The sequence below is a fragment of the Narcine bancroftii genome, chromosome 1, assembly GCF_036971445.1.
Source record: "Narcine bancroftii isolate sNarBan1 chromosome 1, sNarBan1.hap1, whole genome shotgun sequence".
Lineage (NCBI taxonomy): Eukaryota > Metazoa > Chordata > Chondrichthyes > Torpediniformes > Narcinidae > Narcine > Narcine bancroftii.
The window spans coordinates 77,787,914-77,801,802 of record NC_091469.1 but is presented as its reverse complement, the minus strand read 5'-3'; the positions used below and the strand labels follow the sequence as shown (position 1 = coordinate 77,801,802).

At 38.1% G+C, this 13,889-nt stretch overlaps 1 protein-coding gene across 13 annotated transcripts in view; it reads right to left on the bottom strand.

Moving 5' to 3' along the window:
* Positions 1 to 13,889, bottom strand: part of LOC138760114 (protein prune homolog 2-like) — a 134,884-nt gene that overhangs the window by 28,707 nt on the left and 92,288 nt on the right. For all 13 annotated transcript variants that reach the window (XM_069930502.1, XM_069930516.1, XM_069930517.1 and 10 more), the window contains 3 exons: positions 11,506 to 11,637; positions 8,192 to 8,278; positions 950 to 1,048 (listed from right to left, as the gene is read on the bottom strand). In XM_069930502.1, coding sequence (XP_069786603.1) covers positions 950 to 1,048; positions 8,192 to 8,278; positions 11,506 to 11,637 — 318 coding nt within the window. The remainder of the gene's footprint in view (positions 1 to 949; positions 1,049 to 8,191; positions 8,279 to 11,505; positions 11,638 to 13,889) is intronic.

Sequence of the window (13,889 nt, the reverse complement as noted above, 5' to 3'; positions counted from 1 at the left end):
GGATATGAGTGAGATGCTGGATGAAAACACCTGCTGCTGAGCACTGTGGATTTTTATCACCAATTTTGTTGAAAGTACTGATAAATTAATAATTTTAACATTTCAAATAATACTCACATCCCTCATTCCTGTTCCCTTTTTACCCCCTTGCACTACAAATGAGTTGAAAGGGGAAAGGCAGTAATTGCTTTTGTACTTGTGCCAGTGCTGTTTTAAAATTATGGAGAAAAGCCAATAGAAGTAAGAGGAGTTCCTCTTGTATCAAAGGGTGCAGCAAAGTCATGCACATTTTCACAAGGAGTAGATTTTTCTTGATAGATTTAGAGGACAGAAAAAAATTGCTACTCCACTTGCTTCAGGTAGACACTTTTAAGTAGCCCTACATCTTTTCCCAATGAACCAATGGATGCAAGATGTCATTCTGCATGGTTTTTAAATCGATTCTCAATCATTCCATCCTTTATAACATTGGGTTGAACTAGAACTTCATAATTACATAGATGACCTATGGTACTTAGCAAGCAACTGAAGAAACGTGCATTTGCAAGTGCAGCTTTCTGACCACCTAAAAATGAAATATACAATGCTACATCTGAAAAGTAACTAACTGGAAAGTATGTGATCCATGGAAACAAATATTTCTACCGATGGGATATGACTTCTAATAAATGTTAAGTTGAAAGATTAATGAAGTTAAAATCTGCACAGTTGAGCATTCGTATTATAATACTGGACATACTTCTTGGCAAATACAACTTTCATTGATTTAGAAATGCATATTCAAAATATATCTCCACTCTGTGATATCATAAATATATTTTTAAGGACCTTAAAAATAATGACCAAAAGTTTTACATTGAAAAAATAAATTAATTTTATTTAAAACATCAGCACACATGTCATTAGAATATGTAGTCAAAGCTAATTGAATCGGACATTCATTACTCACTTTCTTATAGTGTCTGGTATCTGAACATGCTGCATGGGAATCAGCTCTTCCAGCTCACCCAGGCTACTGACATACCTTATCTTACTGCTGAACTTTGAACTGAAACAAAAGCAGAACTATATTTTTATATACTGCATTTCAAAGCCCAAGAATAGAATATTACTGATCAATCCCTATAAGTCTCTTCCTGAATTAATAGTTGATGGGGCATGACATCCATTTTAAGAATGCAACTGTTTGTTCTGGCTGATCATTTTACCACTCCAAATAAGGACCAATTAAGATCTTAGAACTTCGAAAACCTCCCCTTTTTATCTTGAGGTTAGTGCATTCTTGCTGAGAAGCTGTAAGGTCTGAATAGACTCAATAATATTCCAAATTGCCCAATGTTCCTGGTCCAGATTTCATCCTTTTATAAATAAGACAAGTGGAATGGCATTTTGCACTGGGGATTGTGACAAGAAGCCTCCATCAGAAGTGCAATGCAACTTTTTTAAAAAGAGCAAATTTTAAAATTGTAATGAAAATTCCGAATTGTAAGTAAACTCAATAAAACATATTGCAAATAGTCCATAGTTAATGAGAGGGTTAATAAAACATCTTTCTTTTTTAAAATGGAGTTGTGAGCTTGCAGTCCTCAAAATGAGCAGGCATGTTCACTAGGAAGATAAGCAAGACCAGTTCTTGATTCATGGGGTCTATCAGACCTTGATATCTGCAGATCAGAAGGCATAAAGGAATGTGTCATGCTAAGATGAATTTGTTTTTAGGGACAAGTGGCAATGTAAGACTTATCTTTTGCGAAGAATTCTTTACATTTCAAGAGCGATAACCAACTAGTATGCGTAGATCAGGAAAGAAGAGCAAGGACTTTGATTATATAAGTAGCAAGAAGCTGTTGGGTATTTCATCTTGTATTGCATGTGTGAGTTCTTAAACACATGGATGAAGGAAAAGATTCTTTACTTGAAAGTTGTTGTAAACAGCACATGAGGCATGTCATGAGGCTGCAAACCTCCATTACAGATACAGCATACTGTGTGTCAACCCACTGCTGGCAGCCAAGCGTAATCAAACAGTAAGGGATTTGCAACCGTGATCTCTATCATTAGAGTTGGGGATTTCTCCTTGGACCAGAATCGTGATCAGTGCCATGGCTCTCCAAGCCAACCATCATAAACCGGAGTCCCCAACAAGCAGAAGGGAATGAAACGCTGCTTGTTGATTGTTGTACTATATCTTAGACTTAATGTTAGGTTAATCTTTCACATTATTTATTACACTTTCACAAAATAAAGTATTCTTTCTCCCTGATTGGTTGGAATCCTCAAAAATCTGTTTATTTTATCTCAATACACCATTTTCCTTTTGTTTTCCCACAGCTGCAATGCTGGAAAAACAGGTAACACCACTCAACTAGCTGATCTATCTCCCTTCTTCATGCTTTCTCATTGCCATCTGTGATTCCGCCAATGACTGTGGTGTCATCTGCAAATTTGTAGACAGCATTTGAATTGTGCCCAGTCATACAGTGATGGTGTACAGCAAACAGAGCAGGGGGTGAAGTACTCATCCTTGAGGTGTACCTGGGTTAATCATTAGTGAGGAAGAGAAGTTGTTTCTAATTTGTACTGAATATAGTGTTACGATGAGGAAGTCAAGGATCTAGTTGCAGAGTCTCAGATTTTGGAGCTTGTTGACCAGCACTAATAATGGTGTTCCCATCCTCTAAAACATACCAAGTTTGTTGGTTAATTTGGCAGCATAGGTTTTATGGACCTTCTACTATGTGTATCATTAAAATTTAAAAATAAAATTAACAAGCTAATGGATTGAACGGGTCAGCACAACATCAGTAGCTGAAGGGCCAGATTAGAGATATGATTTTGGGAGATAAATTGGGGCAGGTTTTTTAGTGTAGGTCACATACAAACACTTTAAAACAGACCTTATTTAAAATACTGGAGCTCTGCCTGTGCTAGACTGGCCGGCTCCAAGAGTCTTTGCAAAAGCTTTGGAGAGTGCCCAAGAGACTTCACTAATGGATTGTTTACAAAAAGGCAACAGATGAGAGCTTGTCGGAGCTGCATTCTGTCTGGAGTAGAACTTGCTGTTCTAAGAGGGTCATGTGGTTTTGCAAGCAGAGAAAGAAAAATAGGCTTTTTCTCAGAGAGGGGAGGGGGGAGAGGGGAAGAGAGAGAGAGAGAGAGAGAGAGAGAGAGAGAGAGAGAGAGAGAGAGAGAGATAGAGAGGGATAGAGAGAGAGAGAGAGAGATAATTCAGTTCTGCAGTGCTACAGTCAGCAGCAGCAACTAGAACTGGAACAGGACAAGCTGGTAAACTTGTGCAAAACCCCATTTGGAAAATGGGTTGTGAGTGCTTAGTTCAGCCTGGTCAAAGCCCTTGTAGTTCATACAAGAGGAGAAGACTGGCTGCCTAATGTTTCACTTGAAATAAGAGAAACAAAAAGGCACTCTGTGGTAACCAGAAAGAAAGAGGTTATCATCTGGAGAACCCTGATGGGGCAAGTTTCCTGAGCAAGATACTGAAGTGGCTGATTAAAAAGGAATCAGTTGTCAGTGTCCCATGAACAACAAATCTCTCTCTAAAACCGACAAAAACCTTCCTGAGCAGTAACCATTTACCTTTCAAGCACAAAAACTTGGTGAACTTTATACATGTTAAATTTTGTGCATAGTCTAAGAATTGCCTGCAACCAAAGAACTTGGAAGAACGAGAAATGAGAATGAACTGTGAACCAAAGAACTTTTCTTAAATTTACACACACATTACATACACATGTGGTTAGAATTAGAAGGTTAGTTAGGTTAGTTCAGTTAATAGTAATAAGTTAAAGTTTGATTCTGTTTTCATGTTTAAAGATAATTAAAAACAACTTTTGTTTAAGTAGCCATTTGTCTTGGTGAATATCTATTGCTGCTGGGTTTATGGGTCCTTTGGGCTCATAACACTTTATTTTAAGTGGAATGCAAAATTCTGAGAAGGCTAGATAAATATTAAAACAAAATCTCTTTGTTGGCTGAGAGTTACAGAATTCAGACCCAAATCCTCAGTCTCTATCTAAAGCCGCTTTCAGGTGGCCAGAATACCCAACTGTAAAGCCGTCTATTCTACCCCACTGCAGCTGTCGGTGGCCACCTGAAAGCGGAGAACCCGGCCAGGAGGAGCACTTACATAATCCTCCTCCTTTAGGTATATTCTCCAGCTCGGAGAATCTCCTGTTGCACCTGAAAGCAGCAGTGGGACGACAGCCACAGTCCAAAGGAGCCAGCGTTCGCTTGGACGCAGCTCTCCTTCATTCTGCACGTTCAGGCGACAGAAAGGTGTCTTCTCTTCGGCCACCTGAACTTCCCAGCTGCACTCCCCCAGCCGCATCTGTTGGCGCATTATCTCCGTCCGAGCACCTGAAAGCGGCTTAATTCTAAGTTTTTTGTTCTAGTGTCAGAACAGTGTCTCTTGGGAAGTTGACACCTCCATGGGTTAGGAATGCTCTTGGCCTTAAAATGAAGCAGAAATTTGTGGAATGAGTGGAAAAGTAGAGTCGGGGGGAAAATTGGGGGAGGGGGTGCACTCAAAAATGGCTGTAGTGAAAGATGAGTCGGGATTTGGCCAGCTCCTATATTCTTGTCAAGTAGAATGTCAGAAATATTCAAGCTATTTAACAGCCAGCACAGAGATAGAACTTGATAGGCTAAAAAAGCATTTTTTGTGGGATTTGTAATAAGAAGATTCTGATTTACATAGGACCTGTGGAAGATTAGCAGTACAATATTGGATGAAGCAATGGAAGACAGAATTTAATCCATGCAAATTTGACAACTAAAATTCTGAGAAAGCATATAGAGTAAATGGCAGGGTCATCATCTACCCTGAAGAATAGAGATGCAATGGGTGCAAAGCCCATAGCTCCCTAAAAATGACGACACAGATGGGTACCGTAATGAAAAAGGTAGTTGGTACATTAGTCTTCACAGACCTAGGCATTGAATATTAGAGTTATGTATTCATTTTACATCTTGCAAAATATCTGTTAGTCTGCATTTGGAGTATTGTGTACAGTTCTGACTACAGGAAAGATGTGGTAGCAATAGAAAGAGTGCACAAAGAAATTTCCCACGATATTTCCTAGAATGGAGGGTCACAAACATGATTATTTAGATAGGCTGGGTATATCCTAAATGGGACTTAGGAGGGTGAAAGGTTTATAAAATTATGAGGGGAGGGTGTAATACATGTGATAGCTAGACCAGGGGAATATGGAACCCAATGGCATTGGTTGAAGGTGAGAGGGGAGAAATTTAAAGGAGATCTTCAGGGTAAGATTTTTTTTTCCACAAAGGGGGAGAGGTCATCTTAAGTAATGGTGTTAGAGTCAGATACATCTTAAAATGAATTAAATTTTGCAATTAAATTTTAAAAAAAATGTTGAGAGATACAGACTTAATGTAGACAAATAGGATTAGTGTAGATAGGCATCAATATCTGCAATAAACATGGTGCACCAAAAGTATCAATTTCTATACTGTATGATTGCAAGATTCCCATGGATTAGGTTGTAAGTATCTTCAAAGATGAAGTTGATGCCATGGAATCTGCTCAGAACAAATTTATTTAGAAGGTAGGCAAGAAGTAAGCGTAGACACCTCATTGCTTGAACAAAATATTGGACCAAAAATTTAATAAAATGGTCTAATAATAATAATCAAAGAATGTTAACCAACTTACATAGAATTCTAAAGTGTTCATTATTCAAGAACTCCCACACTAAAGAAGATTTTGAAATGTGAGTGCATTCCTTTGAGATTGAATCTCATTTGGGTCCTTTCTGGTGCACCTGTGGAATATCATGTGTGATTTTGTTGTTCCAAAATAGGAAACAACACTCAATTACTAATGGATATTGGATTACAGAACCTCCATGGATAAGATGTAAAAAATGAAAAATAATCCCTTGAAATTCCTTTTGCTTTTATTTTACCCCAAAAACCCAGCAGCAATAGACATCCACCAAGACAAGTAGTTACTTAAACAAAAGTTGTTTTTAATTATCTTTAAACATGAAAACTTTAACTTATCTCTATTAACTAACCCAACTTAACCCCCTTCTAATTCTAAGTGCACATGTGTGTAATTTGTGTGCAAATTTAAGACAAGTTCTTTGGTTCACAGTTCAATCTCACTTCTCATTCTTCCAAGTTCTTTGGTTGCAGTATTTAACATGTATAAAGTTCACCAGGCTTTGGTGCTCGAAAGGTAAATGTTTAATGCTCAGGAAGATTCCAGTCACTTCAGTGTCTTGCCAAGGAAACCTGCATAATCAGGGTTTTCCAGATGATCACCTCTTTCTTTCAGGCTACCAAAGAGTTCCTTTCTGTTTTCTTTATTCCAAGAGAAACATCAGACAAATAGCACTTCCAACCATCCGCCACTCTGGAAGTTCTGCTTCAGTTCCATCAAAATCCTCTTGACTGACACTGTTTCAGCTGGGTGTCTCTCCATCTCTGAGATTCCAACTCCAGCCACATGTTCTCTCTCTTACTTGCAAAATTCCCTCCTTCTCCAGCAAACAATAGGAGCCAATCTTCTGCTCCCATCTGTTGTTTTAGGTAAACAAACCTCTCATTGACCTTTGAGTGAGAACTTTGCAGAGAGATCATAAATCTTGTAAAAATGTCCAACACAGACAACCTGTCTCCAGTCCATTCATTTAATGACATCATTTCAATTAGCATCTACTTGTGAATTGTGTATAGCATTCTCCATAGGTTCTATAAAGTCACTAAATATGAATTCTTCAGTATTTCAAATAAAATCGGTTTTAAAATGTGTGTATGTATATAACCTACTCTAATTTTACCAATTTATCTCCCAAAAACATCTCCAAATATTCCATCACAGTACAATGCATTATGAAATGCTTTCAATAGATGAATTTGAATATTAGAGAGAAAATAAAATCATTTGAGTCAGCTAAACTAACCATTCTCAATGGCAGCCATAAGCCACCCCCTCCCTTCAGGGCCATAGCACATAATCCACAATCTCATCTTATCACAGACAATCACTTTGTTCACCCCACCTCTCCCTTCTTTGCAACTTAAAAAAAAATTCTCAATTCTTAATTTCTGCCATGAGTCATTAATCTTCTATGTGTTTTTCTTTCCACAGAATACTGCCAGATTTATTGGCTGCTTTCAAGACATCCTGCATTAGTTTAGAAACTAAAACAGGATTGGGCAGCATCAACATGGATTTATGAAAGAGAAACAGGGGTGGCACGTTTGGTGTCGCAGTTAACACAACACTAGTACAAGGACTGCCTAAAGAAATCTCTTGGTGCCTGCCACATTGACCACCGCCAGTGGGCTGATATCGCCTCAAACCGTGCATCTTGGCGCCTCACAGTTTGGCGGGCAGCAACCTCCTTTGAAGAAGACCGCAGAGCCCACCTCACTGACAAAAGGCAAAGGAGGAAAAACCCAACACCCAACCCCAACCAACCAATTTTCCCCTGCAGCCGCTGCAACCGTGCCTGCCTGTCCCGCATCGGACTTGTCAGCCACAAACGAGCCTGCAGCTGATGTGGACTTTTACCCCCTCCATAAATCTTCGTCCGCGAAGCCAAGCCAAAGAAGAATTACAGCGCCATCAATCGGGACCGGGGTTCGAATCTGCAGTGTCTGTAAGGAGTTTGTACATTCTCCCTGTGTCTATGTGGGTTTCGTCTAAGAGATTCAGTTTCCTCCCACTGTTTGAAATGTACTGACGGTTGTAGGTAAATTGGGTGACATTGGCTCATGTGCCAAAGTGGTCTGTACTGTGTTCTTTGTCAAAATTTAAACTTAAATAAAAGTTTGAAAAATCTACAGTGTTTTTTCTTAAGTTTAAACCATAAAGGTAAAGCAAACAATATGCTGCCATGGACTCTCAGAAGGCCTTTTATAACATGCTGTATAAGAAATTATTATATAAAATTATAGAATTCAGGGCAATATACTGGTATATTGGAACTAATGGGTCATTTCTTTAAGTTGACAGTCTGTGTAGCAGATTGTTGCAACAATTAGGGCTGAAGAGCAGTGATTCCATGAGGAGACAAGTAGCCTTGCTTCCATTTCTTTTGTTTATATACAAGTGAAAGGTGTTTGCACATGATTACAACATATGTACATCTAATATTTTTAGCCTCTTTAGAGAGTAGAGTAGGACATTATTACCTACCTAATAAAAGGCCGAGTCACAGCGAGTATCGTCCTTATAAACCACGATGGATGTACAATTATAAATGATTTCAAATTCTTCCTCAACCTGCGTTTTTAAGGAAATACTTAATAATATTATACATAACTGTTTTAAATACCTCTTCTTATTTTTACTTTTTCCATCTAAACCACTGATTCTCAACCTTTTTCTTTCCACACATACCATTTTAAGTATTCCCTATGCCATTGGTGCTCTGTGATTAGTGAGGGATTGCTTAAGGTGGGAAGGGAAGGTTGAGAATCACGGCTCTAGACCCAATTGTTACTGAAATATTTTGCTTGAGAAAATTGTCATTGACCCATTTCCTTTGGAGTTATGAAACCGTGCAAGTCAATTAGGTATGAATAAAACAGTAGTTTTCAAACTTTTTCCTTCTACCCACATGTGAGTGACGAGACAGGTTTGGTAGATCTCAAAGGCAAGGACTCTGAACACAATTTTGATGTAGGGAAGGATTTTATTTACAGAAGGCAAGTGTGGGAAAATGGTAACTGATACAGTGCACACACAATTTACAGCAGCTGTGGGAAAGAAATAGCGGACAATTAATAACGAACATGGGAAAAATAGCATGGGAACAAAATACATACACAATGAACTGGTATATATAATGATCAGGGAAAAATCACTATGATGCCCGACCACCCCTTGACTCAGTGCAGGCCTGGCTCGATGTTAAAAGAGACACTAACTAAATGCTCCCAACTCTTTTAACAGTGCACATCTTACCAACAGTTTCTCTAGCACCCTTCCACATTTCTAGGCCTGGAGTGAAGCAGGGTGGTGCCAAGCTGGCAGAGTGAGAACAAAGAGCACATGGCAACTTAATAGTACTGGAGGGACAAGCCCACATCATTTATTGGGGGCCAATAGCAGGAGGGTTAATCTAGTTACAACAGCCCAAGGCCAAGTACAGGCAGGCTGGAGAGTGCAGGTCAAGTAATTTACATAGAATAACAGTAAGATGTGCACTAATAGGTGGGGCGGAACCAAACCTTGATTGGCAGCTGGTGTGTCCTCTGACTAGGTAGGGGACAATGCTGCCACATGACAGCCACAACCATTTCCAATATACCACATACCACCTTAAGCAATCCCTTTCTAATCACAGAGCACCTACGGCATAGGGAAAACTTAAAGTGGTATGTGAGTGGAACGAAAAAGGTTGAGACCCACTGATCTAAACCCTTTGATCCTTTTTGGCTCTCTCTCCCTTGTCTGGTACTTACCAATCTACTGCTTCTGTCCAACATGCTTTGCCTCCACCTGCTTCAACAATCCGACATGTGGTCCAAGTTCCATCCCTCCCATTCTGTCATCTTTACACTGGTTTCTCTACTTGATTTCTCCAGTCTCAATAAGGGACTTTGGTCTCTCAAATGTTGACCATTCTTTTTCTCCCAATGATGTTGCTTAACCCATCAAGTTTGCAGAGCAGATTATATTAGCTTCAGATCGCAGCTTCTGCAACCTCCTGAGTGACAGAGTATTTTTAAATTCCCTAACATTGCTAACATTCAGAAATGATATTTGTTATTTCTTTAATTTTAGTGAATTATAATCACAATTTGAATGTCCTAATAATGATGTTTGGTACAGTAAATGCCAAATTAATTCTGAATCACTGTTCGTATTAACACACAAAACTCTTAAATAAAAATATATTTATTTAAAAAAAGTGGAGAACAAGCATCAGTAAATTAGAGATTTTTTTTAGGTTGATACTGTGGAATTTAAAAAAAAGTCAAGCATGGGAAAGTAAACAATATTAATTAGATTCTATTTTGTTGAGCATGGAATTCTTGATCTAAAATATTATTTTAATAATTGCTTCCCATTGATAGAATAAATGTATTCCATGCAATTTCTGCAGCCCTGGCTTTTTCTGCTAATTCACATTTGTCAGTGAATCTTGCCAACGCGTGAAAATTATTTGGCTAACTCGCCATCTGACCTACAAGCATTGGAATGATACACCTTATCATCCAAGGGCTCCAGATTTGGCAGTGCTACATTTTTCTTTCAATAGGGGAAGTTGTTTAACATGAAGTTCATAAATTTACTTCATGAATGACTCTCTCTGTTCTTGCACAGATTTATTTGCCAGTCCCCTACTGAAAATTCAACTCGGAACCTAATAAGATTGCTTTTTTCCCCATTCAGAACCTTGGTTCTGATGTTATTTTTGACCTGTTCTGTAACTGTGCTAAATCTGGCTGACATATGATTACTACCACCATTGAACTTGGACAAATATGAGGTGCCATATAATGCAAAATCAAACAAGGGCAGGTCTGGCACAGTAAATTGGAGGGCCCTGAAGAGACCAAGGGGTACAGGTACATATTTCCCAGAAGGTGACAACACAGGTAAACAAGATGAAGATGATATTGGGCACACTTTCCTTCATTGGTCAGTGCACTGAGTACAGACTTCAGAAGTCAAGTTACAGGCCTTCAAGATGTTGGTGAGACACCACATAGTGTGGTGTTCAGTTCATCAACTAGCTGAAAGATGACTTTTGAGACTGATATAAAACCAGGAGGGGCAATGATAATGTAAATAGTCATATTCTTTCTTCCAGGGTAGGGGAGGCCAAAATTAGGGAGCATAGATTTAAAGTGAGAGGGGAAAGATTTAAAAGGGACCCAAGGGGCAAACTTGTTCCATAAGGAGGGTATTAGATAAATGTAATGAGCTTCTAGAGAAAGGTACAGAGGGAAGGACAATAGTGACATGCAAAATAGTTCTGACTCGATGATTCTATATCAGCTATCATTTGAATGGGAAAGCAGACTTGATGGGCTGAATGGCCTAATTTGCTCCTGTCTTATGCTCCGATTCCATCTAAAATTAACCAAAACTTACCTCAATGCCACTTTATGCCCCTCTCTCTTGTAAAATCAACCCAGCTCAGTCTCTATCTGCCCGCCTCCTCTATTTCTTCATAGACCATATGGCACTATGTGGATATTCAAATGATCAAAGGATGCCATACAAATATACCTAATCCCATAAAATCCATCTGGAAGGCATCATTCTTCTTCCTTTCGCATTGCCATTGATCATGAATAATAATAATATGAATATCTACAGCTGTATTCACTTGTTATACAGTTAATGTATACAACTGAGACGCACAACAGCTAATGTTCGTGCCCAAGTTTGAGTTTGATGGTTGAAAAATCATGTTGAAATTGGAAAATGGAAGGGGGTGAATATCTCTAATGTGGTTGATTGTTGTGAAAACAATAATTAAAAAAAATACCTGCCTTCTGTCAATCATTTGATAGCACTTTTTCATCCAGTTAAAGCCTGGCATTTTTCTTCGTGGAGTCGCTCCATTCAGATAAATGATCATGTAGTCTTCAGCTACCAAGAGCTCCAATGTACTTATCACATACCTGTTCCCAAAGAAAAGCAGGTTCTATTACAGACTTTTACAAATCCACATTTAATTACTACTTTGAGGATTGATGGTACTATGTTAGAGACTTAGCAAGAAAAATGATCAGTTTGACAAACAAAAAGCTAAAGAACAACATTTTTTGCCGTTAGCAAATCATTTATTTGGCTGAGGAAGAAAAGCTAGCATTCTTCTGTGTATTGGTCAAAGTTCAGCTATGGTTTAGAGATGAGATGGTCTAGATTGCCAAAATGGGAATTACGTGTCAACTCATTGATATTTGAAGAAGAGAGAGATATTACTCTTTACAAAGTTGGGTAAGATAGAGGCCATTGGAAAAACATATCTTTGTCTTGTGGTTCCATGCAGAACTGCCAGTGATCAGTTTGCTAGATGATTTCATGCCTGTGTATTGCACTATGGATGCCAGACTAAATTGAAACTCAGAGGCTAATGCATCAGAGACCTAAAATTATAACCCTGTCTCTCTTTGCACAGATGCTGCCTGACCCAATGTGTGTTTCCATGATTTTCTTTTCCAAAAACTCAGTTTTAAAATTTATATCTGAATGTATTTTCATTATTCAATACAATTTCAAACATGGTTAAAAATCTATTACATTTTCAATGGCTTTGAACTAATATTCAATGGTAATGAATCGAGTCCTAATGGAAGTCACTTAATTAGAAACAATTAGTTTTTCAGAATACATACTAAGTAGAAGAGTGAACTTTTTCTTATTAATAATCAGGAGTATTCAATACGATCAAATACTCTTTAAAGTTGTTAAGAACCAATTTACTTATTAGGGTATTAAAATGACAAGAAATTTTAAGGATCTGTATAAATATAATTATCTCCCCCCTGATAGAATATATGAAACATACGCTTTCCAGATGGTCTCCTGTGGCGCTATCATTAGTTGGTCGTATTAACACAATTAAAATGATAATTTTACCAAAGTTTTTATATATTTATCAAGCAGTACCTTCCTTCATCCCTAAAATTTTTTTTGACAAGGTAAATTCTAAGGTATCTTCTTACATTTGGAATAATAAAAATCCGAGAATGAGCAAACCTTTATTGCAGAAACAAAGGAAAGATGGAGGAACGGCTCTCTCTAATTTTAGATTTTATTTTTGGGCAATTAATATTTGATATATTACCTTTTGGATTTATTATTCAGATGTATATGAATGTCCTTTGTGGGTACATTTGGAGAGGAATTCAGTTAGGGGATACTCGTTGGCCTCATTGCTGGGTGGTCCTCTACACTATGTGTTATCCAAAATTAATAGATGCGATCTTAATCCAGTTCTTAAGCATGCAAGAAGGATTTGATTCCAGTTTCGTAAATTTTTTGGGTTTAATAATTTTGTTTCACCTAATATACATTTTTAATTTCTTTTTTAAAGCATCATTGATTGATTAGGCATTTTCAATATGAAAAACTAAAGGAGTAATAATCTTTTTAGATCTATTTGAAGGAGACTGCTTAATCTCTTTCAATCAGTTAGCAGACAAATATGATTTGAGCAAGGCACAATGTTTTTTTAGGTATTTGCAAATTAGGGACTTTCTACATATTTTACATCCAAACTATCCTTCTGCTTACCCATCTAATATGATAGACGCCTTTTCTAAAGTGTATCCACTTCAAAATGGGTTAATAGCTATAATATATAATTAGTTACTTAACTTGCGACCGATATTCCATGATAAAATTAAAGGTACTTGGGAATTGGAATTCCAAGAATTGCTTCCAAATGATCAATGGAATCATATTTTTTGACTAGTACATACTTCATCAATTTGTGCCTGTCATTCTTTGATTCAGTTCAGTTTCAATCAGACAAATATGTCTAAAGGTAAGTTGGCTCATATTTTTCCAAATATATGTGTTCTGGTCATGTTCAAAACTAGATAATTTCTAGAAAAGTGTTTTTGAAACTCTAACAAAAGTTCTAGGATTAGAATTACAACCAAATCTATTACAGGTACACAATCCTATATCCAGACATCTAAATTCTGGAAAGCTTAAAAAACCAGCAAGTGGGACGAGATGGCAGCGCGAGTTGGGCGGGCGAGGGGGTAAGACCGGCAGTGCGAGTTTGGCAGGTGAGGGGGTGAGACCGGCAGCACGAGTTGGGTGGGCGGGGGGGTGGGGAGACTGACAGCGTGAGTCGGGTGGGCGAGGGGGGAATCTGACAGTGCTAGTCAGGCAGGGGGGGGGGGGACAGCAGCAAGCA